A 27,762-nucleotide genomic window follows, 5' to 3' on the forward strand; every position below is an offset into this window, starting at 1 on the left:
CAGTCCATTTAACATGGTTTCCTATGGAACACGTTCTGCAGTGAAAATCTGCAAAATGCAAAAAGCAATAAAAATGCATAGGTGTGAATCGGGTCTTATATCCTCATGTAAAGGAAGTTCCACCTCTGAATCCTGAACAGGGTCAGGGGAAACAGAGGACCTGTAGCATTTCTGGCCTCTGGAAACTGAAGATTCTAGAAGAATTTTCCAAAGAATTCAGAGATAGTGGCAAAAAATTCTGCTTTTGTTTTCTATGGAGGCTTTTCGGAAATTGGTTTTGGTTGGTGTTGCTATTACCTTTTGTACCACCACCCCTCACTTTAGAATGTAAGCTCTATGAGCAGGGCCCTCCTGTACCTTTTGTATTGTACTGTAATTGTGTTGTCTCCCCTATACATTGCAAAGCATGGCGTAAACTGTTGGCACTATATAAATCGTTAATAATAATTCAATGTGGAAAAACACAAATCACCACAGTATGTATGAATGAGCCCTTATGATTATGGAAAAGATATTTGAGACTAACCATCTTTGAAGGCAGGGACTGATCTAAATGGTTTAAATGCTTTTTGCACAACTGCATTGAATTATTCAGTAAAATTAAATTCTATCTATATCAGATCGACGGCTTATGTACATGCTTTAAAGAGTTATTAAAACCAAAACAAAAATCTAATATATTGTAGCTTACCAATCCTAAACAAGATGGTCACATTTATTTATTTTCTTTTCCTTTACTTTCACCTGGTTATCCAACCAAAAAGAGCTCATTTACATTTGTGGTTGAGGGCAATAAAAACACTAATTTGAGCTAAGTTTTTACCATCCTTTGACTGCCCCCACTTAAGCTGCAAAGGCAGCTGAACAGGATTGTACACATTACAGCCTCAATACATTACTGTGCAACTATGGCAAAAATCATACCCCTTTTGTGTTCAGTTAGCAGTACCGCTGAAAAACAAAACCTATTTAAGTAAATGGGGCTGTGCTGCAATCGTCCTGAAACAAGGTTCAATGCCTGTGGTTGCGTGCAGTATTTACAGGGTTAAAATGGGCAGTGAGGAGGCGACATATTGCCTCCTCACCTCCTGTCAAATGTCTTTGAAAAGCAATCCATCACGGATCTCTTTTCTGAGGGGTGACAAGATCTGCCGCAGATCTAAAGATTTCTATACTCTGGATGCAGGAGCAGTGGACATACATTTTGATAGCAGCTTTGTCAGCCTGCAAAGAAGGTAAAGTTAGATGCACTAGCAGATGGACATGACTAACAAATTAAAGCTAAAATTCAGCTAACACTTTTTAGGGTTCATGCACGCTGGGCATAAAAAATGCTGTTTACAGAGGCATTTGGCGTTTTTTTTATTTAGCCTGTATAAACAGCTCTATGTTACCCTAAGCCCTTGTACACACGGTCGGACATTCTGCCAACCAAAGCCATTGGACGGATTGTGTCCGAAACTGTTGCATACACACGATCGGACCAAGTTGTCGAAAATCCGATTGTTCAGAACGTGATGGCGTTATTTCGTTATGACGGGACTACATTCATGCTAGTAGCCAATAGCTTTGGTGTAGGAATTTGATCTGAGCATGCGTGGCACTTTGTCCGATCGAAATTCTCTACACATGATCGGAGTATGTCCGATCGGACCAGTTTGTCAGAAAATATTTCCAACAAGTTGAAAAATTGGGTCCGACGGATATTCCCGACGGAAACAGTCCGATGCATACCACACACAGTCGGATTATCCGACAAAATGGTCCGATAGGACACATTCCGTCGGAATCTCCGACCGTGTGTACAAGGGCTAAGTGTTAATGCACATAAGGGCGTTTAGAGGCATTTTTTTTCTGCCCCTAATGTGCATTGACCCCAAATCCAAAAACATTGGGTCACTGTTTAAAATCTACAGTAAAACAGAATGCAATGATTTGCAAATCTAATAAACCCATATTTTATTCACAATAGAAAATAGAAAACATATCAAATGTTTAACCTGAGACCATGTACCATTTTAAGAAAAAAATAAGGTAATTTTGAAATTGATGGCACCAACACGTTTTAAAGTTGGGACAGGGCAAACAAAAGATGGCAAAGTAAGTGGTGTTAACAAGGAAGAGCATTTGGCAACAAATTGGCAAAAGGGCAGTAACATGATTGGGTATAAAAAGAGATTTCCGTCAGCAAAGGTCCGACGGAACGAATCCATCGGACAATTTGACTGTGTGTGGGCTTCATCGGACCATTTCTGTCAAAAAATCAGACGCGATATAGATTTAGAACATGTTTCAAATCTTTCCGACGGACTCGAGTCCGGTCGAAAAAGCCATTTGTCTGTATGCTAGTCCGACGGAAGAAAACCAACGCTAGCGCAGCTATTGGCTACTGACTATGAACTTCCTCATTCTTGTCCGATCGCATGTAATCAAGTTCAAATCCATCGGACTTTGGTGTGATTGTGTGTGGCCAAGTCCGTTCGTTCAGAAAGTCAGTCGGAAGTCTGCTGAAAGTCTGTCAGGAAGACCGTCGGACCTAGTCTGCCGGAAAGTCTGGTCATGTGTACACGGCATTAGACAGTCAGATTGTCCCAGAAGTAAAGATGGGCAGTGGTTCACCAATGTGAAAAGCTGCATCTAAAAATTACCAAACAATTTCAGAATACAGTTTCTTAATGGAAAACTGCAAAGACTTTAATTATATCATCATCTATAGTACATAATATCATCAAAAGATTTCAAGAATCTGGAGAAATCTCTGTGTGCAAGGAACAAGGTTGAAACGCAATAGTGGATGCCTGTGGGCCCTCAGACGGCATTGCATTAAAAGCAGGCATGATTCTGTAATGGACATCACTGCATGGGCTCAGGAATACATAGAAAAAAATAGGATTTTTGTACTCACCGTAAAATCCTTTTCTCTGTAGTTCACTGACTGACACAGCTCCTTTACTTTAGACCATCGGGTTGTTATGCCACCTTCAGGAGAGGACTAGACAGAACATGTTAACATGTACAAAAAACAGAACAACCCCCCCCAGCCTGCATCCTGCAGCCTCAGTACGTCAACAAGCAGTTTAACGTAAACAATAGGAGGGGAGGGTGCTGTGTCAGTCAGTGAACTACAGAGAAAAGGATTTTACGGTGAGTACAAAAATCCTATTTTCTCTTACGTTCACTGACTGACACAGCTCCTTTACTTTAGACCATCGAGACGCCCCAAACCAGTGTCAAAACTAGGAGTGGGAAACAGCATAAAAAATTCACCAACAAAAATAGAGTGTGGGAAACAGCATAAACAACTTCACCCACAAAACAGAGTGCTCCCTAACCGGGGAGTAACCACCTTTTGTAACCGCATCAGTGCATTTTACTAAAGGTAACTTGTGTTTCTTGTCAAAAAAAACTGAAAAAAAATAAGTGCAATTGCAAATTACATAGCCGTCTGCAAAACTTTGCGGCCAAAACAGGCATCAGCCGATGCACTGACATCTACCTTTGAGAATTTTGTAACGGTGTGAACAGACGACCAAGTCGCTGCTTTACACACTTGAGCGACTGACGCTTGATGTCGGAAGGCCCAAGAGGTGCCAATTGCCCTGGTCGAATGGGCCGTGACCGGAAAGGGGGGCACCTGCCCCTTCAAGGCATAGGCATGCACCCCATTCTGTCTGATCCACCTGAAAATGGTGGCCGACGAGACCGCCATGCCTTTCTTCAGACCAGCTACCGAAACAGAAAGTCTGACTTCCGATAGGGAGCCGTGGCAGACAAATACACCCTTAGAGCCCGGACCACGTCCAGGGAATGGAGGACCACCTACTTAGGATGTGTCGGTTTAGGACACAAAGATGGTAACACAATGTCTTCATTGATGTGGAACACCGAAACCACCTTCAGCAGAAAAGAAGGTTGCGGACGCAACACCACCTCATCCTTATGGGTAACCAGATAGGGCGATTTGCAGGACAAGGCCGCCAGTTCCGAAATCCTCCTGGTCGATTTAATGGGCACTAGAAAGACCACTTTCTGGGAAAAAGTCAACAAGGGAATTTCTCTGATATTCTCAAACGGCGGTTTCTGAAGCGCCGATAACACCACGTTCAGATCCCACGGGGTAACGGTGGACACCGGAGGAACTACATGTCGGACCCCCTGAACAAAAGGTGCTCACTAGAGAGTGAAATGCCAGGGGTCGCTGAAAAAAGACAGCCAGGGCTGATATTTGTCCTTTAATGGTACTTAAAGCCAATTTTTGGTCTACTCCACACTGTAGAAACAGCAAGATCCTGGATATGGAATAGGAGCACGGACGCCATACTTTCTCCTCACACATAGAGATGTAGACCTTCCAGATACGAAGATTTCCGTGCTCTCAACATAGTTGAAATCACAGAGTCCGATAGGCCCGGTTCATTCGCACCTGGCTCTCAACAGCCATGCTGGTAAAACCAGCGGTGGTAAAGCAGGATGGAGAATCGGACCTTGAGACAGAAGGTCCCCTCGCAACGGCAGTCACTAGGAGGCATCCACCACCAGGCATACCAGGGACACTGAGGCCAATCTGAGGCAATCAGAATTACTGGAATCCCCTCGGCCTCCACTCTGCGGAGCAGACGTGGCAGTAACTTCAGCGGAGGAAAAGCATAGATCAGCTGATACTGATCCCACGGAGCCACCAGCATGTTTGACATGTCTGCCCAGGGATCTCTTGTCCTGGACACGAATCTCGGCACCTTTCCGTTTGAGATGGGAAGCCAGGAGATCCACGTCTGGTGTGCCCCATCGCAGGAACAGTTGCCTGAACACCTCCGGATCCATTCTCCTGGGTCCAGCATCTGGCGACTTAGGTAGTCCGCCTGCCAGTTCTTCACTCTGGACATGTAAATGGCTGATAGGGCCTTTACATGTCGCTCTGCCCACTGAAGGATGTGAGCGACCTCCCGTGCGGTGGCCGAGCTTCTTGTTCCTCCTTGGTGATTGACATATGCCACAGCTGTGGCATTGTCCGACAGGATCCTGATTGGACGCCCTCAAAGTCTCATTGACCATGTGGAGAGGCATAGCCTGATCGCTCGTAGTTGGAGCACAATGATCGGCAACTTGGATTCCTCCTCTGACCAGAGGCCCTGGGTTGACTGTACCCCCATTACTCCACCCCAGCTGGTCAGGCTGGCGTCCATTGTGATTGCTGTCCAATGTAGAGGTAGGAACGACTTCCCGGACCGAAGTGCCGGGGATCTCAGCCACCAGAGCAGGGAGTCCCTGACTGACTGGCTCACCTGAATCTGCCAATCCAGGATAACAGAGATTTGTCCCATTTCGTCAAGATCTCCTTCTGCAAGACTCTGGTGTGAAACTGGGTGTATGGCACTGCCTCGAAGGTGGCCACTTTGAGCCCCAGGACTTGCATGCAGAAGCGTAGCGACGACCACCTGCGGTTCTTCAACAGTTTTACTGCACCTCTGAGAGTCTGCAGCTTGTCTGGAGGGAGAAACACTCTCACTTCCACGGAGTCCAGCAGTAAGCCTAAGTACTCCAAATGCTGAGTCGGTATGAGCACCGACTTTTTTAGGTTCAAAAGCCACCCAAATTCCTGCAGGGTTTGCATGGTGATCACTTCATCCTCCTTTAATTCTGAGGCAGAAGATGCTCTCAGGAGGAGATCATCTAGGTAACCTACGATGGCAATCCCGCATTGTCGCAGCAACGCCAGAACTGGAGCCAATACCTTGGCAAAGACTCAGGGGGCTAATGCCAAGCCAAAGAGGAGAGCCACAAACTGGTAGTGGGCGTACCCGACTGCAAATCGCAGAAACTTTTGATGCCGTAGGCATATGGGTATGTGTAGGTATGCATCCTGGATGTCCAAGGATGCTAGAAAGTCCCCTTGATGGAGTGCAGCGACTACTGAGTGAACTGATTCCATTCTGAACCTCTGTACTTTCACAAAGCAATTGAGGGCTTTTAGGTCCAAGTTTGGACTTACCCCTTCCTTTTTGGGGATTAAAAACAGATTGGCGTAGAACCCCTGGAATCTTTAGGGCTCCGGAACAGGTATTAACCCCCCGCGACTCAGCAGGTCCCTTAACACCCCCATGAGGGAGTAAGGGTATGCTGGAAGGGAAGAATCTGTCTGGTGGCCAAGAGAGAACTCTATCTTGTAACCAGAGGAAATCAGTTTGCAGACCCATTTTTCAGACAGCCGAGAGGCCCACCGGGCTGCAAACTCCCGAAGGCGACCCCCCACCCGTGAGAGGGGCGGGGCAAACCTTCATGCGGTAACACTCTCATTCGTAGGCTTGTTAGGCTTGCGGTTCCAGGGACACTTTTGTCCTTCAGAAATCGTCCTGTTGGCTGGGGACGTTTAGCCCAAGCCTTGGATGGACTAAAAAGCCATTTGTGAGCGGAAAACGAGGGCCCTTTCCTACGGCGTGGCTCCTTAGTCTTCCTGGGCTGTGGGAGTAAGGTACTCTTCCCACCTTTGGCATTCTTAATGATGTCATCCAACAAGGCTCCAAAGAGCCGCTCACCAAGGAAGGGTAGATTCGTCAGGGCTTTTTTAGATGCCTGGTCAGCGACCAGCATTTTAGCCAAATCAGGTGCTTCAGCACCACTGCTGACACTGAAGCCCTGGATAACAGAGGGAGGATACCCAGTGCCGTGCCACAAATGTCTTCAAGGCCTTGCACTAACTGGTCTGCTATATTCACGCAGACAGGAGAAGCCTGTTGCTCCCCCAATTTGCGGTGCAAAAGTTTTGTCCACTCAGTGGAATTGCGGAAGGCCAGTACTGGTCGCATCACTGACCTCACAACCGTAAACAAGGAACGCGCCACTGCCTCGGCCTTCCTGTCCGTGAGGTCCTTAAAGGCAGGAGTCCCCTCTACTGGGATCGTGGTTACTTTGTTTAATCTGAATACTGTGGGGTCCACGACCAGAGGAGCCGCCCATTTTTTGAGAAGGCTCTCCTCAAAGGGGTAAAGCACCGCCATATTTTTTGTGACCGAGAAGGTCCGTTGAAGTCTACCCCATTACATGTATATGAACTTATCAAATAAGTCAGATATGGAAACACCTTAGGTGCACGGGCTGGCTTACAGGACCCAAAAGGGACCGCTACCTCAGCAAAGGAATCTGCTGTGTCCTGAATTTTCAGGGTATCACGCACAGCTGTGATAAGTGCTCCAACAATCGATTTATCACGCGCTGACCCGGACGGGGACTCATCCTCACTGTCTGATCGGTCCTGGTCAGCGTCATCTGATACAACAGAGCAGGAGTCACCAGCTTCAGCGGGGCCGGAGTCTGTGTCAGAGCTCTCCCCGGAGGACGGGGGGGTGCTTTTTACCACCTTGCGCCCACGCACCACCTCCATCTTGGCAACGAACGTGTTAAGGACCGCCGACAAAGCGTCCAGAGGCACTGCACTGTCTGCAGGTGAACCGATGGCAATTGCATGGATTTCGGGGGAAGAAACACCAGTTTATGAAGCCATGCTGATCCTAACCTGTCTGCCACCTGTTGGGGACTTAGGACAGTGATGGTTCCACCCTCCTAACTGCTGCAGGACTCACCACCCTGACCAAGTTCTGCGCCATCCAGCTAGGTGTGTCTGTGTCCTGTGTCAGCTCCCAGGTGTCTGTGAGAGGAAACTGCGCTGTTCTGAGCCTCAGGGATCAGCGCTGGGCATGAAAAACGTGCTAGGCTACAACAAAATGGCCACTGAGCGTCCAGTATAAAGGACATAATCAGGGAAAATGGCTGCCGAACTCCAGAAAAATGGTTCCTGGCCATGCTTCTCCCTGGTCACACCAAACATGGCCACCAAGCACTATATACAGAGAGGGACAGTGACACACAGGCAGAGAAAAAAAACAGCAAACAGCGCTACAGCGAACAGCAGACACAAACCTCCAGACACCCAGGGGAGAGACAAAAGACACCCAGGGGGGCCCCTGTCTATGTGGCACCACACCGCTCAGCAGCCCATGCAGCATCCCCCACAGGGGGGGATAGGGACAGGGAGAGAAGAGAGGGAGGAGAGGGACCGACAAATCAACCTCTCAGGGAATGCCCAGCTGCTCAGCCCCACAGAGACAGGGAGAGCTGCACTCACCAGTCCGGATGAGCTGGGGACATTCCATCACAGACCCACTCTCCGATCAGTATGGGGTGGCTGCTGGCCCGGCACACTGTGACGCAGACATCAGTAGCCCAGTCATATGTGTGCCCCAGAGCATTGCGCTCACCGATCACCCTTGGAGCCTGAGGGGCATGTCGTGGCCAACCCAGAGCGGAGCTCTGGTCTGCACATGCTCGCTGGCCAGGCTGGGGAGACTACAAGGATAAGTGTATCCAGCCTGTCACCCAGCCGGCTGTTGATAGCAGATCACAGAATCTCAATCTTGTGCAAAAAGGCAAACTTCTGCAGAAAAAATCTGTGGACCGATGGGCCCGCAGGGTTCCTAGGTCCTTCTCCTTCACTAGGCAGAAAAAAACTGAGGCTGGGGGGTTTTTACTGAAGGGACCGCCCCTTGGGCAGAACTAGAAAGTTCTGTTTTTTGTACATGTTAACATGTTCTGTCTAGTCCTCTCCTGAAGGTGGCGTAACAACCCGATGGTCTAAAGTAAAGGAGCTGTGTCAGTCAGTGAACATAAGAGAAATCACTGTCTGCAAACACAATTCGCCGTGGAATCCAAAAATTCAAGTTAAAGCTCTGTCATGCAAAGCCAGGAATTGGTGTCAATGCACATTAGGGGCAGAAAAAATGCTCAAACCTCTGGCAGTAAAGGCTCCTTGGAGATATGCAAATCATTGCATCATGTAGCCTCTACGCAGTATCCCAAGAGCTTCAGAATTGGGGCTGTATTAGGATAACAGTTTTACATAAATGAAGAAGGCTAACCATTGTAAGCACCTCTGTCAGGGGTAAATGGTCTGTTTCAGCACTTAACACTACCATTTTTGCTGAACAGCTTAGAATGTTACAGGAAATTGAGCAATAACAGACTTATTCCTCGTACACACCATCATTCCGCCAACAAAACCGTGGTATTTTGTCTGAAGGGTGTTGGCTCAAACTTATCTTGCATACACACAGTCACACAAATGTTGGCCAACAATTACAAACTTAGTGACGTACTAGACATACTATGTGGTTTTTCAGCTCTTTAGCACCACCCTTTGGGCTCCTTCTGCTAATTTAGTGTTAGCAGAAGTTTGGCGAGTGTTGATTCACTCTTTTCTTTTTGCGTTTTTCATTTAACGATTTTCATTTCGTGCTTTTCGGTTCGTTTCTGAACGGCCGTTCGTCAACCAGTCATGTTGCGGAATCGGAGGAGTTAACGTGTTATTTATTATTAGCCTTGGAGTTATTGTTTTGACATAATTTTTGGGGTTGAATAATGATTTAATTTGGTATATTTTCTACATTATTGGATGCATAGAATGCACTTTTTGGTTAAGTTCTATTGGCAGATAGCATGTCTATTTTTTTTTTTTTTAATGCACAATAAAAAAAATTGTGTATAATAATACTTGGCTTTGTGTTTTACTTCTTCAAATGACAGCTTGGGAGTAGGCAGTTACATTTGAAAAAATACAACGTAAAATTGACAAGGGACATAGTTGTATAGTTGTATATTTGATCTTAAAAACTACGGGATAATGGTGTTGTGATAACTTTCACAAATTAAAAAACAAAACAAACAAAAAACCATAATATTATACTTGATATCACTAGAAAAAAAAAGCCCTTGAAAATTAGTTTGCAATAACTCCATCAGTATCACCAGCCAAAGCAGCTTCATTATTATCCCATTAAAGAAGAAGAGAATTGTGCGCTGCATATGGCGATTTCTTAATTTGCCACGTCACAAATGTTAATTCTCCATTACAGACGCTAGAGTACAAGCCCTACGGCTTCTGCTTCCGAGCATGCGTGTTGGTACTTTGGACTCAGAAAATCTGATAACACACATTTTTTGGCGGAAAATTTGAAGACATGCTAGCAAACATTTGTTGGTGGAAAGTCCAACAACAATTGTCTGATGGAGCATACACACGGTCGGATTTTCAGACCGACAAGTGAATGTCACTGCCTATCAGTAGTCTTTAAGAAATGAACACAGTATCATTTGTCCTTTCAATGTTACCTGGGAGGGCTGTGCTTTCATTGCTCTCTTCCCTTTGTTCGATATCTTCAGCAGTATTTTTTGTGGATGTTTCAATACTGTTCCCTGTGGAACAAAAATTGAATGGATTTAGATATATTTTGATTGGTATAATGAAAATCTAGATATAAACCTGCAACCTAAGGACATGACTGCTACAAAAATATTAATAGGATTTTCCTGGTTTTAATATCCCCTCAAAGTGAGCGTCAGCTCTGGAAGATTTACCCCCCTTCCTGACCAGGCCTTTTTTGCTTTTTGGCACTGCATTAAATGCCTGATCATGCAACCTCGTACACAAACAAAATTGATGTCATTTTTTCCTCACAAATAGAGATTTCTTTTGGTGGTATTTGATTACCACTGGGTTTTTAATTTTTTGCGCTATAAACTAAAAAACAACCAAAAATTTTTACTGCCATAAAACACATCCAATAAAAAATTATCTAATTTCTTCATAAATTTACACCAATATGTATTCTACTATATATTGTTGGTAAAAAAATCCCAATAAGTGTATATTAATTGGCTTGTATGGAAGTTATAGCATCTACAAAACAAGGATAAGGACTATATACTTGAATTTTTTATTTTTATACTAGCAGTGGCGGCGATCAGCAACTTATATCAGGACTGCTATGGTGGACAATCTGACACTAAATGATACTTTGTGGGAACCAGTGACACTAATATAGTGATCAGTGCTAAAAATATGCACTATCATGGTACTAATGACACTGGCTGGGAAGGCACTGTGCCAAAATTCAGAGCCACTAGAGGCCAATCTGCTGACAGCCTAAAGATTTACTGCTACTCATGGGCTCTGAGCTTCAGCAAAATGGCACCTTCCAGCAAGAAGAAAAAGGGGAAAATGCTGAAAGCAATTTACAGCACACATACATTTTGGTAGCATATTTAGTAATATAGAATGTAATATAGAATGTATGTTCCTTGCTAAATCAATTTGTTATGGGTGAAATTCCAGTTTACCAAAATGAAAAGTAAACGAACAGAAGAACAATCCAAATCAAATCAATATTTGGTGTGAGCACCCTTTGACCTCAAAACAGCATCAGTTCTTACAGGTACACTTGCGCACAGTTTTTGAAAGAACTCGGCAGATAGATTGTTCCAAATATCTTGGAAAATTAACCACAGATCTTCTTTGGATGTAGGCTGCCTCAAATCCTTCTGTCTATTCATGTAATCCCAGACAGACTTGATAATGGTGAGATCAGGTCTCTTTGAGGCCAAACCATCGCTTCCCGGACTCTTTGTTCTTCCCAATGACATTCGCTATATGTTTAGGGCCGTTGTCCTGCTGCAGAATAAATTTAGGGCCAATCACATGTCTCTCTGATGGAATGGCATAATGGATAAGTATCTACCTGTAGTTCTCAGCATTGGGGCACCATTGTTTCTGACCAAATGTCCAACTCCATCTGCAGAAATGCAGCCCCAAACTTGCACAGAACCTCCACCATGCTTCACTGTTGCCTGCAGACACTGCATATTGTACTGCTCTCTAGCCTTTGGGAACAAACTGCCTCCTGCTACAGCCAAATATTAAAATTTTGACTCATCAGGCCAGAGCACCTGCTGCCATTTTTCTGCACCCCAGTTTCTATGTTTTTGTGTATAGTTGAGTCGCTTAGTCTAAGGCCGCGTACACACGGGCGGACTGTTCGCCCAACTTTGTCCGCTGAACAGTGTTTGGGCGGACAGTCCGCTCGTGTGTGGGCTTTCAGCGGACAGTTTCAGCGGACAGTTGGACGGACAAGGTTTTTCGGAATTTCCGAAAAACTGTCCGCTGAAACCTTGTTTGAGCGAACAGTCCGCCCGTGTGTAGGCTTGTTCGTCAAACAAAGTTGCGCGCATGCTCAGAAAGGATTTTCACGCCGAAAGCTATAATGCAGTGTATAGGACGTCGTATTTTTCGTCCCGTCGTACGTGCCGTTCACGTCATCGCGCGCGGTTTCAGCAAACTGTTCGTCCGTCGTGTGTGGCCATGTCCGTCCATGCTAAGTTTGAGCGGACTGTTTGCCGAAACTGTTGGACGGACAAAGTTGGGCGAACAGTCCGCGCGTGTGTACGCGGCCTTAGTCTTATTGCTATGTCTGAGGTTTGTCTTTCTTTTTTTTTTATAGGATTGATGCACTTTACTCATGGTAGTTGAACGAAGGCAAATACAGTCCCATCACATAGACATACTATCAGGGGTCACTTGACAGTACATTTTTAATCACATTATAGTGGACGATCCGCAGCAGTCACATGTGAAAGCAGCACACTGTCCATTTTAGTAAGCCATCTTCCCTACTCAGTCTTTCCTCCAGTCATCAGTACTCACTCAGAGGGCCCTGGTTTGTCTTAGACTGTCTGTATCAAGCTCACTTATAAGTAGCCTTCCTGAGATAGGATCACTGCAGTCACCTCTCTGGCTTGGGTACTCTTCCCCCAGATCTTCCATATGGATAGCCTAACTCCAAGGAACACTTGGCCTAGCCTAAATGGCCTTTTACAACCTGCTCTAGCCTCTTCCTCCACCAGTCATGATGTCTACAGCCAGCTCTTCTGGGTGGCCTACTTCTCCCTGTCCAGGGTTTCTGATGGTGGGGTCTCAAATTTAGAGACCTCACTCCACTTCAGCTGCACTAGGGATCCTCCAGCTTAGCTTATATGTGGGCAATGACTCACCCATTACATTACTACAGGCGAGCTCTAGCTAAAAGGGACCTAGAACCTGATGACACTATACACTATGTAGCCAGACACCTGCTTACATGTAAAGCATTCCTACCCTGCATCTGCATGCATACAATAGGGTTAAAAACATGTGGCTGTGGAGTGTGGAATCCCATGGTTGCTTATGATTAGCCAGTAAAATGGCAGCCTCCTAGTGAGGTCTCTCAGGTGGGTTTGGACTAAGATTCAAACAGGACTGAGCTAATCCCCAGCTTTGATAGGGTGCAACAATCTATGACTGTTTGCATAGCCGGTGATGACCTGCAGTTAGGGTCAGTTGATGATGGGTGTGGTTTATCTGCATCTAGCCACAATTGCTGCAGGTAATCGCTGGCTGTGTGAACAGTCACAGATATCTGCTGCCACCGCCAGCCTGTCATTGCATCAAACAGGCTTATGGCCCATTCTAATGGCTTTGGGCTACAACTGAACACATCCAAGCTTATTGAATTTTTATAGGATGAGCTGATGCAGAGCTTCATACACAGCCATCATTCCAGATGCAAGGATCCACGGGGTGTGCTTATCGCCCATGTGAATGGAGCCTACAGATCCTGTGTGTGAAGAGCCCTGAGTGGGTGCTGTGATTTTGATTTCCTTCTCCTCCTTTGCAGTATCAGCCTGTGAGGGAGGAGAGGGATGGATGTGCTGAGCTCTGACATTACCCTGCACACTATACAGAGGATGTAATCAGTCGCAGCACTTCAATGACAGAGGAAAAGTGGGCAAGAAACAGTCTGCACTACATTGTCTCCTGACAGCCCAATCAGTGGGTGGATGCCATGACAGCTCGGGATGTCCTGCGAAGTTGTGTGACAGGAAGCAGTGTACTTACTGAGTGCAGGCTGCATGCCAGGAACTACGGTAGGGTAACCCAGCATAGGAATGCCGGTTGACCACTTTACTGGAGAATCCACACTCCGCTCTCCAGGGGAACATGGCGATGATGGACACTGAGTATACGCCTTACCCCAATCTTCCCACTGCTCTGCCCCACGCTCCCTACCACCACCCCACCGCCCTAACCGGCGCCACCAACTTCACCCTCAGCCTGCCACTCAATCAGGGCATGGAGAGGGGCCTAGACAAGGTGGCCATCTCTGGGACACACAACCTCTGTGCCAGAAAACTCAAGGAGTTCCCCCAGAGCACTGGGAGCCATGACCTCATCAAAACTGTGCAAGCAGGTGAGGGGGCGTGGTTTGGCTTTTTGGCTGCAATTCTTCCAGTTTTAGACTTTCGGGTTTGCTTTAAAACCTTAGCTTAGGAGAGACATTGTTGATGTAGTATAACCACCTTGTGTCATTTTGCAAAACCTCAACTTAGTAGCAGAGTTTGACTGTTCCTCAACCAGTTTATGCCTCCTACACAGCTGTTTCTGTTTCAGTTAATAACTGTGTTTCAACCTACATATGAAATTGATGATCATCAGCACCTACTTGGTATAATCGGTTAATGATGCACCTGACGCTAATCCTACAAAATCCCAACCAACAGATATTACTACACTAGGCGGAACATGGAGGGCTAAAATTGGGCTGGACACGGTTGTATTCTTATTTTCAAACTGTACTGTTTTCCTTCAATATTGTCTTGAAGGAATTTCAATAATACATTAAATAACCTTACCGCTGATATTTCCATCCAGATCAATGTCTCCAAATATGAACTTTATCTTTTCTGTGGCATGATTAGTGTCGGAGGAGCCATGGACTGTATTCTGCAGAATACTCTTGGCAAACAAGCCCCTCAGAGAATCAGGGCTTGATGTTTGAGCTATAGTGGGGTCTGTAGGGCCCATCAGTGCTCTCCACTCCTGCACTGCATTCTCTTTGCTAAGAATCATCATCAAACAAGGACCTCTGGAATGAAACAGAACATAAAATACTTCACACTTCACATATAATCTTCATTATATGAAACTGAACTGAATTTTAAGAGCGAAATTAATAACACTTAAAGGGTTTTTTACCCTAAAAAAAAAAAGGATCCTGTCCCTTTAAAGCATGTTATACAGCATAGTGCCTGTGCTGTGCAATTTGGTCCCCTGTATTAACTCTGAAATACCTGGCTAAACCTGGCTAGGCCCTCCCCTCTGTAAACTAACCACAGTATATCATGGCTGCTGAGCCCTGACAACGTGGTCAGTGTACATGCCTCCATCACCCACCGCTCTGTTGTCCGTCTCTGTGCTCCTTTCCCTCCCCCCCGCTGCCTGTCAGCCAGTGACCGTGCGCCCCCTCCTCCTGCTGCTGGAATAACATCTATATCTTTATACTATCCACGCTGTCTCCTTATCCTGTTTCCCACTGAGTGTGTGATTTGTAAAAAAAATGCAGTATGTACCTTATTTCAGAGCGCCGCTCGGCGCTCACGTGACCAGTTGGCTCTCCTCCTCCCAACTGACATCAGCAGGGGAATCTCAGCCCCGCCCACTGCAGCTGTCAGATGGGGAGAAGAGGGAGCCTGCCAGTCACTAGAGCACCGGCATTTTTTTTAAATATCACATACATGGGGCAGCATTAGGAGACTGCGCAAATAGTATAAAGATGTTAGAGTGGCTTAACAACCACTTTAACTAATAATTAAAAGAGCCAATCACAACTGAACAAGATATGAAGATATGCAAGAATCTGCATACTCTGTCCAAAATTACTACAATTGTGCAGGTTTACTTCTTAAAGATGTAATTTAACGTTATATATTTTGACTCTTAAGCTTCAGTCAGAGTGTCAAATGTCATCTGAAGTCAGCTAGTTGCTGCTTGGTGAAATGATTGACCGCACACACTTTCTCCTGGCTGCTAAATGTGTACATTATCTAATAACAGAGCTCACAAAATAACCTACAAATGCATATGTGTAGTGGCAAAGACAGTGGGCATTAAAGTGGTTGTAAACCCTTACAAACCACTTTGACCTACAGGTAAGCCTAGATTAAGGCTTACCTGTAGGTCCAAGAAATATCTCCTAAACCTATACGGTTTAGGAGATATTTACCCGAAGACAGCGGCGCGCAGGCGCACTGGGCAGGCTGCAGATCGCGGTGATATGCCGCGAGTGTCGGCTCCCGTGTGCATGCGCGGGAGTGACGTCATCGCGGCTCCGGCAAATCACAGCGCCGCAGTAGCGAGACCCACCAAGAAGATGGACGCTCGGAACTACAGGGGACAGCGGTGACTTCGCTGGCTCCTCTGTCAGGTAAGTGACACATAATGGACTACTATGCGATGCATAGTAGTCCATTATGCTTTACCTTTGCAGGGAATCAAAGAGCAAGTAAACCCATCAGGGTTTACTTCCTCTTTAACACCCACACCTTGCACACTGTCTTGAGCTGAGAGCGTACTGCCTGTACTTACTGTGCTCCCAGCACAGTGACAAAGCTGTCAAAGATGGCTGTTGGTCTTTTACCAATAAATAAATAAAATATAAGGTGACTAAGTGTAGTGCTGCTCCTAATAAAGCAACACAATGCATAAACAATAATAATGATGTCTCAGATAAGCAATATATAAACAATCAATTAGAGTGATATTGAATGGCCTATTTTACTTTCAAACAATTCTTCTCACTGTATCATTTCCTAAATACAGAAGATAGTAATACCAAAACCCCCATATTATAGGGTAAAAAACATAGCCCAGTAACAAATACAATTAATCTTCACAGCTTATATGTGCCCAAATGAATGTGACAAATGTGATATAGATTGATCCCAAAACCCCAGTGCTGCAAGTCCAACACAATTAACTAATCACACCACACTCACTAATGTGAGTCCATACAAAAGGGTGTTCAGTGTGCACAGTTCTTGTGATGTCTTCTCCACTAAGCGGGGCCATGTCCTGATGAGAGTAAGATGATATAAGTTCTACCACCATGCACCCTATGCGCTCACCTTTAAAATTTGACCTATATAATATACACTATATTATCAAAAGTATTGGGATGCCTGCCTTTACACGTGCATGAATGTTAATGGCATCCCAGTCTTAGTCCGTAGGGTTCAATATTGAGTTGGCCCACCCTTTCCAGCTATAACAGCTTCAACTCTTCTGGGAAGGCTATCCAGAAGGCTTAGGAATGTGTTTATGGGATTGTTTGACCATTCTTCTGGAAGGGCATTTATGAGGTCAGGCAGTGAGGTTGGATGAGAAGGCCTGGCTTGCTGTCTCCTCTCTAATTAACGCCAAAGGTGTTCTACGGGTTGAGGTCAGGACTCTCTGCAGGCCAGTCAAGTTCCTCCACCTCAAACTCGCTCATCCATGTCTTTATAGACCAGGGAAAAGGGGAAAGGTCTGGTGTCCCCAGTAACCCACTTCCATCCCTGTAACATATAATAATTATACTATATACTTACCATATCCAACTTTTTTTGAGCACTTATTTTCTATTTTATTTCATTTTATTTTATTTTAGTTTTCTGATATCACAGATTCCACCACACAATCACAGTTCACCTCTCTCTCCTTTCTTTTTAATCTTGTCACTTGCTAGTATCCCTCTGCTATCCTATGTTTTCCACCATCTCTATGTCCCTACCATCCTTGGCCCAGGCCTTTTACTTATGTATACATATTTGTATGCCATTACTTATTGACTTTACTACTTCAGATGCCTGACAACCATACTCATGTTTATTGCCTATACTTTTTATGGACTAACGAGGTCTCTAGGGGTACATCAGTACTCTACCATTACACAATCACAGTTCACCTCTCTTTCCTCTTTCTCCTTTTCTATCTTGTCACTTGTTGGTATCTCTCTGCTATCCTATGTTTCTACCCATCACTATGTCCCTACCATATTTGGCCAAGGCCTTTCATTCATATATATGTATTTGTATGTTAATACTTATGGATTCTATTTCATTACTTTAGATGCCTGACAAACATACTTATGTTCACAGCCTATACTCTTTATGGACTAACGAGTTCTCTAGGGATACATAACTATATTCATGCCATGCCTGCTCTCCGTTTGGCCCCTGGCGGGGTCTCATCTGACTCTGCCTCCTCAGCTCCCTGTTGAGGCACCTGCTGCCGCTGTTTTGGAGCCGCACACCTGTAGCCATGGTCAAGCTCAGTGGTGAGTATGAGGACCCATAACCCCTCCTACCCTGTGCCTTTATAATTAATATTGTGCCATATTTCCAAATATATACTTTTTCATCCTAGGCACATTGTTACACACATCCACTCCTGAAGAGCGAGCTGGATTTTGTGAAACGCGTCGGATAGTATGATGCCGTGTACTATAACTGCTATTACATCAATGTATTGATATTCCTAGTTTATGTATCTTTTTTTAAATTGGCAATTGTTGGTGATATCTATGCATGTAAACAATGTTACTTGAATAAACCATATACTGCATTTACTACTGTTTTGTTTACTGACGGAAACGGTACCCACTTAATTTAAAGTCCCGGGCGAACCCTTCGTTTTATTATATGTCTCTATAGACCTTGCTTTGTGCTGGTTCAAATGATTTTGTGGAGGGGGGATTTTGGTGTGGGCTTGTTTTTCAGAGGTTGGGCTTGGCCCCTTAGATATAGTGAAAGGAAATCTTAAGGCATCAGCATACCAAGACATTTTGGACAATTTCATGCTCCCAACTTTGTGGGAACAGTTTGGGGATGGCCCTTTCCTGTTCTAACATGGCTGCGCGCCAGTGCACAAAGCAAGGTCCATAAAGACATGGATGAGCGAGTTTGGGGTGGAGGAACTTGACTGTTCATTGGTCTAGAAACACATAACAGCTGTTAGCAGCAGCAATATACATATAAATAAGATCAATGGCAGTGAATACGTTTTTTGTTAACATTTAGCTGTTGATCTTTACTATTGTTTAGGAGCTAGCAAGACAAGCACTCTATCATGTGATCACTGTAACAGCCAATCACAGTGGTCACCTGATTGGCTGATCCTTCCCACCCACAACTATAAATAGCTACAAGACTCAATTATACAATTCTGTTATGTGTAAAAGGTAGAAGACAGTGCGAGGTCGGTAGTTCAAACTGTCAGAATGTGTAACTTCTGGTCCAGTAAAAAATCATACGCAGACATAAGAAATAAAACTGAACACAAGGGCAAACAATTAAAAAACAAAATTGAAGTAAGCTTTCAGAAGTATAATAAAGTAGGAATCAATATTTTGGTAGAAATCCAATTGTGACTGGATATCTTTAAACATACAAAATTCAGCTCTTACTACCCTTGTGGGTGATTTTGATTGTATAGAGAATTTCATACAAATGGCAGGAAAATCATATATGCATAAAATTTGAAAAAGATGGTGCTAAATAAGATTGAATGATGCTCTGGGTAAAGGAAATGCATATTTCTTGCAATCTTCCATTTACAGAAAGATGCAACATTATTATTTGTAAATATGTTTTGCATTTTGAAAAAAAATGTCTAAAAGATTCCAGTTTCACAGAAAAAAAATGACTGACAATGTTGCAAAGATGTCTTATCTAGAAAGTCACCCAAATTTCAAATTAGCAGTTGACTCAACATATTGTGTCTGCTATTGCCTTAATCAGTTAGAAAAGCCTGTTTTGTGCTCCTCTCTGATTTAGTTTGCCTTTGTTCTATACACTCTCACTGGACAGAAGCACAGCAGTTGGTGAAGGTTTGCCATGAAATTAGGACAAATAATTTCCCTTTAACAAACTGAAACTAAATCAGAAGGGGGCACAGAAGTGTCCTTCTCTGGCTAAAGGTAATGGCAGGACTTTTGTGTTATCGACAAGGGCTTTTAAGCTGGCCATACACTGTTTGAAATGTATCCGGTTCAGCAAGGACAAGTCGAATTTAGATCAGTATGTGGCAGTTTCCTCAGCAAAAGATGACTGTTTGATTTCTTTTGCTGGGACACATTGGAAAATTTGTCTCAATCAGTGTCAGCTGTTAGATCACAATATCTTCCAGGAGGGATTCCTCCACTCGCTTCGTTTATATGCTAAGCATTTAAAATGGAGTACAGGTTCACTTTAAGAACACTGTCTGTGTCTTACTAATAATATTATACAGTCACTTAATGTATGACAAACCCTACCTGCACATGTAATTGACAAGTTGTTCAAAAAAAGGCTTCCCCTTGTGTTCTTTGTAAAACTCCTCAGCCATCTCTTGGCTTAGATTAGTCTCTTTTATTTGAGAAATTGTAAATCCAGCAACTTGAATTCTCTCCATGATTTCATCTGAAAAAAATGTATCTTATGTAAATTACACATGATGTATACAAACAACAGGTCACAAAGATCTGTGTTGTCTATGTCAGTGGTCATCAACCCTGTCCTCAGGGCCCACTAACAGGCCAGGTTTTATGTATTACCTTGGAGAGATGCAGACTAGAATACTGCAATCACTGAGCAGCAAATGATATCACCTGTGATGTATTTCAGTTATCTTGCAAACCTGGCCTGTTAGTGGGCCCTGAGGACAGGAGTTGATGACCATTGGTCTATGTGATGGACAATTCAATACCTTTTTCATTATGCCAAAAAGGTCATCCACTTTATTGGTGTTGTTAAATATCGAGGCGGTCTCTGTTTGCAGATGATATTCTGTTCTCTCTTACCTCTCTGCAAGCCTTCCTACCAATCTTACTTTCACTGCCAACCCAGTTTGCTCAATTCTTGAGATCACACGTCAATGCAGGTAAATCTAGGGTGATGTCTGTCACTCTATAGCAGTGATGGTGAACCTTGGCACCCCAGATGTTTTGGAACTACATTTCCCATGATGCTCCACTACACTGCAGACTGCATGAGCATCATGGCAAATGTAGTTTCAAAACATCAGGGGTGCCAAGGTTCGCCATCACTGCTCTATAGCCTTGCACACTTGCAGTCCTCCTCCTTATTGTTACAATTGGTCATCCATATTACCCTATTTAGGCATCACTCTAACCCCTTCATATGAATCCTTATACCAGACAAACCTCTCACCTTTGTTTAGGTAACTGAATTAATTGGTGGATTCTTGGCGAGGGTATATTCCATTAAAATGACGTAACTTCTGAAACTATTATATGTTTTCTGAGTCCTCCTAGTTCCTATTCCCCCACATATCCTTCGGATCCAACCGAGAAAACTCTTTACTTTAATCTGGAGTCACTCGAAGCCTAATTCATATTATCTGCCAGCCAATATTGTCCCTGTCTCCCATCTACATGCTACCCATGAACTTCCCCTGTGGGCCTACAGAAAGGTGCTGGATTATCATCCTGCCCCTCTCTCTTCCTTCCCTTGGCTCCCTTCATATTGTCATCCCCAGACACTTAATCCAATGTTTTCATTTATGTTAAAATGATGGGACTGTATAAAATTCTCTATGGTCCTTGCTGCCCCTTCTAAAATGGCTCCATTGCCTTATATTTCCTGCAGATTGGGCAAACATGACCAGTTTTGGTGGTCCAACCATAACTTAACAAAACAAATTTTCTTTACACTTTGATACTGAACCATTCCCTCTATTGTATTGATCACCGTGAAAGTAAATACCGGTCCAACCTTAATTTCTTGCCTTTATTCTTTATTCTAATTATACTTATTCTTTATTCTATTATTAACGCAACAGGATACCTATCAGATCATATCAGAGGCATTGGGTAGCAGAGCTGAGTTTACCATTGGATCCGAAAGATTGGCAAACTATATGGTAAGCAGTAATGAAAAGCTCTAGGAATGTATTCATTCTGGAAAATTCCTATAAAAGGCTGTACAGATGGTACTATACCCTAGCATGCATAGCCGGATTTCTTCCAAATGACTCTTTCACTTGTTTCTGGAGCTGAAACAAGTGGTTCCACGGCCCATATGGTGGATTTGTCAGGCTGTAAATAGCTTTGGGTAAGGATCTATCATTTAATTCTCCCCTTAATACACATAAATATCCTCAAACATCCTTATTGAACACATTAATACCAGATATACTGCACTCAGAACAAGCGCTGATTACTCATATATTTACTACCACCAGATTAACTATAGCCAGAGCATTGAAAACCCCCAGGTTAAGCTTCGAGGCAGTGATTCTCATTTCAAATTTCTTCAGATCACAAAGGTAACCAAATATATAAAACTCACAGCCTTAAGGATTTAATAACTCTTTCCTATCCTTATAACTTAGCTAGATAATAGACCCCAGGACTACCTACCTTTCTACCCTTCTGAATTTCCCTTCTTTACTCTATTTTCCTACTTATGTTTTGTAGACGGTATTTCTTTTTCAACTTGACGGTCACTGAAATTTTTCAGTACACTCGGATCACTATTATAGTTTAATGCTGGATATGTTGTATGCAGGGCTGCTGTTAGAAATCACGGGAACCCGTACAGCCCCCCGAAAGTATCAAAACAATATTTTCACTAAAAACATTATTAACCGACACAAGCATAACTTATAAAATTCCTGCTAAATGTAAAAGTTAAAGCTGTACCGAGTTAATAAAAAGTTTTGTGTGTAAATGAGGCTTATTCACATAGGTGTGGCCTGTGTTAATTTAGTAGAGGAAAATATTTTCATGAACAAAATTAACACTATTTTAGTCAACTAAAATATGAAAAAAAAATGTGTCTACTAAATGAACACAGGCCACACCTATGTGAATAAGCCTCATTTACACACAAAACGTTTTATTAATTGGTACAGCTTTAACTTTTACATTTAGCAGGAATTTTATAAGTTATGCATGTGTCAGTTAATGTTTTTAAAACTAAAACAATCCAGGTGACTAAAATCCAACTAAAACTAATATGGAATTTTTGGCAAAAGACTATGGCTAAAACCATGTGTGTGTTCAAACCTTAATACCATATATAATAACATTTTATTCGTTTTTACGCCAAGTGCACATAATGAGTTTGGAATGTCTAGAAAAATTATTAAATAATGCATTAAAATTTAGCTAAACCCAGAAGATTTTAGAAGACTAAAATGGAGGAGATTTTAGTTGACTAAAATATGACTAAAACGAAAACAATTCAGATGACTAAAATACGACTAAAACTAAAATGGCATTTTAGTCAAAAGACTATGACTAAAACGAAATTTAAATTTAAAGTCAAAATTAACACTGGCTGTGGCTCTGTACAATATGAATCCATTTTTTTTTTATGTGGCTATTGCTCTCTGCAGGCAGCCAACGTTATGCTATTTGGATGCAGAAGCTATACAAGCACAATCTCAGGCCCTCATTTGACAGGCGTGTGGTGTCTGCCATATTAAAACCTGCAGCTTTGTTCATACAGCTGCTGCATCCTCATAGAGTAACAAATGGCTCCCGCTGCACAACCAGCTCATTCATACTGTATAGGCCAGAGAACCCATGTAAAATTATTTGTTATAATTTTTTTAAATTATAATCTTGTTACAGTTTTTTAACCACTTCAGCCCCAGAAGGTTTTACCCCCTTCATGACCAGGCAATTTTTTGCGATACGGCACTTGCGTTATTTTAACTGAAAATGCGCAGTTGTGCGACGCTGTACCCAAATAAATATGATGTCCCACAAATAGAGCTTTCTTTTGGTGCTATTTGATCACCTCTGTGGTTTTGCTTTTTGCGCTATGAACAAAAAAAGAGCGTCAATTTAAAAAAAAAAAAAAAATATTTTTTACTGTCTGCTATAAAACACACCCAATAAAAAAAAGATAAAAATAATCAAATTTCTTCATCAATTTAGGCCAATATGTATCCTGCTACATATTTTTCATTTAAAAAAATCTCAATAAGCGTATATTGATTGGTTTGCGCAAAAGTTATAGCATCTACAAAATATGGGATATTTTTATGGCATTTAAATTTTTTTTTACTAGTAATGGCAGCGATCAGTGATTTTTAGCGGGGCTTCTGACAATCAGACACCTAACTGACACTTTTTTTTGGGAACCAGTGACATTATTACAGTGATCAGTGTTAAAATTCAATGTTACTGTACTAATGACACTGGCAGGGAAGGGGTTAATACCAGGGGTGATCAAAGGGTTAAGTATGTCCATAGGAGGTGCTTGCTAACTGTGTGGTGGATGGACTGCCTGGGTGAACACCGAGATCTGTGTTCCTGCTTAGCAGGAATAGAAGATCTCTGTGTCCTCCCCTGTCAGGCGATCTGCCTTGTTTAAATAGGCAGATCACCGTTCTGCCTTTCATGGAAAGATCGTGGGTGGCACATGCCCACAGTATCTATTGCATGAAAAGACATACAGGTACGTGATTTTGCTCAATAGAGCCATCCTGCCGCAGTATATGTCTTTAAAGCGGTAGTAAACCCGCACATTTTTATTTTATTTTTTAACCTGCAAAGCAAAGGGCATAATGAGCTAGTATGCACTGCATACTAGCTCATTATGAAATACTTACCTTAGAACGAGGCCCCGACATCTGGCCCGATCCACGCCGAGGGAGCTGACATGCTCCCTCGGCGTTTCTTCCGGGTATCGCGGCTCCGGCGCTGTGAGTGGCCGGAGCCGCGATATCGTCACTCCCGCGCATGCGCGCGGGAGATTTCAGTCTGGCCGCTCGGCTGCTGCTGGATTTTGACGGCGAGAAACCCCTTGTGCGCATGCGCCGCTGCAGTCAGCGGCGCATACCGAGGGGAATATCTCCTAAACCGTACAGGTTTAGGAGATATTTTTTTTACCTACAGGTAAGCCTTATTATAGGCTTTCCTGTAGGTAAAAGTTAAAAATGTGGGTATACAACCACTTTAAGTGGTTACAATTATTTTTTACAATTTGTTATTATTTTTTAAATGTTTTAAATAGTTTTTAAAAATGTTTAATTTACAATCCTGTTGGGAGGGCTTTGGAGAAATATCAGGGATATTTAACCACTTTGGCCCCGGAAGAATTGGCTGCTCAATGATTAGGCCATTTTTTGTGATCTGGCACAATGTTGCTTTAACTGACAATTACGCGGTCATGCGACGTTGAACCAAAACAAAATTGGCGTCCTTTTTTTCCCCACAAATAGAGCTTTCTTTTGGTGGTATCTGATCACGTCTGTATTTTTTTTATTGCACTATAAACAAAAAAAAAGCGCCAATTTTGAAAAAAACACAATATTTTGTAATTTTTGCTGTAATAAATAACCCCATTTTTTTAAAAAAAAAAGCCATTTTTTTCCTCAGTTTAGGCTGGTATGTATTCTTCTACATATTTTTGGTAATAAAAAAATCGCAAAAAGCGTATATTATTTGGTTTGCGCAAAAGTTATAGCGTCTACAAAATTGGCGGAATATTTGGCATTTTTTTTTTAACTAGTAATAGCGGCTCTCTGCGTTTTTTATCGAGACTGCAACATTATGGCGGACACATCGGACACTTTTGACACATTTTTGGGTCGATTGACAATTATACAGTGATTGGTGATATAAAAATGCACTGATTACTGTATAAATGTCACTGACAGGGAAGGGGTTAACACTAGGGGGCGATCAAGGGGTTAACTGTATTCCCCAGGTGTGTTTTCTAACTGTGGGGGATGGGAGTGACTACAGGAGCTGAGAGATCGTGATTCCCAGCTTGTAGGAACTCACGATCTCTCTGTCCTCTCCTCACCAAACTGCGATGTGTGTGTTTACACACACACGTCCCTGTTCTGCCTCTCGCGTCCACGATCGCTCATAGCTGGCGGTCATCGTGACCGCCAATCACGAGCATTGGCACCCCCGCCGTGCAGCAGGCGCCTGCTACCCCACTTAAAGGGACCGACGTATAGCTACGACGGCTCGCGGGATTGTGCCGACCTGACGCAGTATAATGATGGCAGCTGGTCTGCAAGCGGTTAAACCTCTGACATCTTACCTTTGAGACAAAGAAAGGATTGAGGACACAGAGTCTTCATTTCCTTTCTCTGTAACCTCAGCTATACTGAAGATTAATAAGCAGGAGACAGGGGCTCCTGCTCATTCATTAACTGAAGCATAGTAAACATAGTTTACGATGCTCAGTTATCAAAACACTTTCCTACCCTCAGACTGACAATACTGCTGTCCAAAGGTGCTTCTGCTTCTTCCTCCAGAGTGGAGGCACTCCAATACAGGAGGTGAGTTACTGGCCAGATCACCAGGGGAAAAAAGCCTCAAACAGAAAACGAAGGCAGCCACCACATCTATTGATTGCTAAGCTGCAATATATTACATTTTTGGTTTTGGGTTTAGTACCACCAGTAGCATATGTAATTATTGTTAACAAATGTTTTCTTATGCCTCATACACACGGTCGGAAATGTTGTCGGAAAATCCGATCTTGTGTGGGCTCTATCTGACTTTTTCTGTTAGAATTTCCGACGGAAAAAGTTTGAGAGCTGGATCTAAAATTTTCCGACAACAAAATCGGATCAGACTTTTTCCTCTACGTAGTCCCATCATCCATTTTGTACGTCACTTCCAAACGATCGGATTTTCCGACAACTTTCTGCAACCGTGTCTATGCAAGACAAGTTTCGTCCAAAATCCGTGTGAAAAAATCCGACGGATTTTGTGGTCGGAATGTCCGACCGCATGTATGGGGCATTAGAAATGTTATATATCTAGCCATATAACCCAAAGATTATAGCCTCATTTATTTTACTGGCCTTTAAAGAATAAGGGTACTAAATCAATGGCATAGGTAGTGATATGTGAGTTAAATTGCACATCAGAAGGCTTATATACTGTAAATGAAAATTTCTCCATGCCTCAAAGAATCATACAGTGCATTAATCATTCCTGCAAATATTCACACATATTCAGGTATAATCAAAGTGTAGCAAATTGGCAATGATCAGTTCACTACAAAGTCAATTTACAAAAAGGTAGAGAAAGGAACACCTTGAGTGGGTTTTATATCACAAATTCAGAAACTGTCCTCTTCTCATTTACCTCTGTGCTCTTCCATTGCATCAGGTTTAATAGCCGCCAAGGTATGCTCTACTGGGAAGAAAAAGTTAATTTCCTTTTCTGCATGCAGTGGGGATGAACTGCCATGTAGCTGGTTAATGTCCCCCTCTGAGGGAATAAAACGAGCTCTCAAGCTGAAAATAGGACCAAAACACAAAACATACTGAATCAGAAAGCAATGTACAACATCATGACAAAATAACTACAGACTAGGCTTTGTACAAAGGAGCATGAAATGGAAACATTTAGTGCATGTGTTCTTAGCACACACCTATTTAGGGCAAAGCAACTGATTTACGTCAAGCTGATGTATGGCCAAAAACGATGTTTGTACATTTGCACAGTTAAAAAATAGGTTACCTATAAAGATATACGTTCCGTCTCTGGCTGCTGCAGCATTTGTTAAATCTTTTACATTTATTTTGTCTGCAGTCTCCAAACGTCCACTGCTGAGACTTGTAGTTCCTTCTGTAGAACAGATCTCACAGGTATTTTGTTCACTCACATAAAGACTTGCTTTCTTCTCACAAAAAAGCAAGGCATTCTATGACTAGAGGAGGGAGATTGTGACATTCATTTGCACCTCATCCATTCACAGAATTTATTTGAATAGAGGAAATGCTAAGACAGCAACCTCCTGTTTTATCTGTACTACAGCCAGAACTACAGACCTCAGCGCTGGACATTCAATGCCAACAGGAGACTGTGGGCTGCAGTAAAAGTAAAAGATTTACCAAACACTGTAGAAGGCAGAGGTGGAATATACGGCATTAGAGGGCAAATATACAAAAACATTTCTGCCCATACTTAAGCAGTATAACCTAAGAAATTTGTTTTAAGTTTAGTTCTGTCTGTGACTCCACTGGGGAAAATGTTTGCACACTTCCTGTCCTTGTGGTACCAATGAAGAGAGTGATTGTCACCAGGGGAAGAAACATTCAGT

At 43.1% G+C, this 27,762-nt stretch overlaps 1 protein-coding gene across 1 annotated transcript in view; it reads right to left on the reverse strand.

Annotated features, from left to right (window-relative positions):
• The window catches only part of NME9 (NME/NM23 family member 9), an 82,173-nt gene that overhangs the window by 3,174 nt on the left and 51,237 nt on the right, over nucleotides 1–27,762 (reverse strand). Inside the window, exons 13-16 of the mRNA XM_077448453.1 lie at nucleotides 26,802–26,953; nucleotides 19,989–20,133; nucleotides 14,551–14,783; nucleotides 10,159–10,242 (exon numbers count right to left, since the gene is read on the reverse strand). Coding sequence (XP_077304579.1) covers nucleotides 10,159–10,242; nucleotides 14,551–14,783; nucleotides 19,989–20,133; nucleotides 26,802–26,953 — 614 coding nt within the window. The remainder of the gene's footprint in view (nucleotides 1–10,158; nucleotides 10,243–14,550; nucleotides 14,784–19,988; nucleotides 20,134–26,801; nucleotides 26,954–27,762) is intronic.

This window comes from Lithobates pipiens, unplaced genomic scaffold (genome assembly GCF_037356315.1).
Source record: "Lithobates pipiens isolate NorthernLeopardFrog02 unplaced genomic scaffold, aLitPip1_a1.2 Scaffold_22, whole genome shotgun sequence".
Taxonomy (NCBI): domain Eukaryota; kingdom Metazoa; phylum Chordata; class Amphibia; order Anura; family Ranidae; genus Lithobates; species Lithobates pipiens.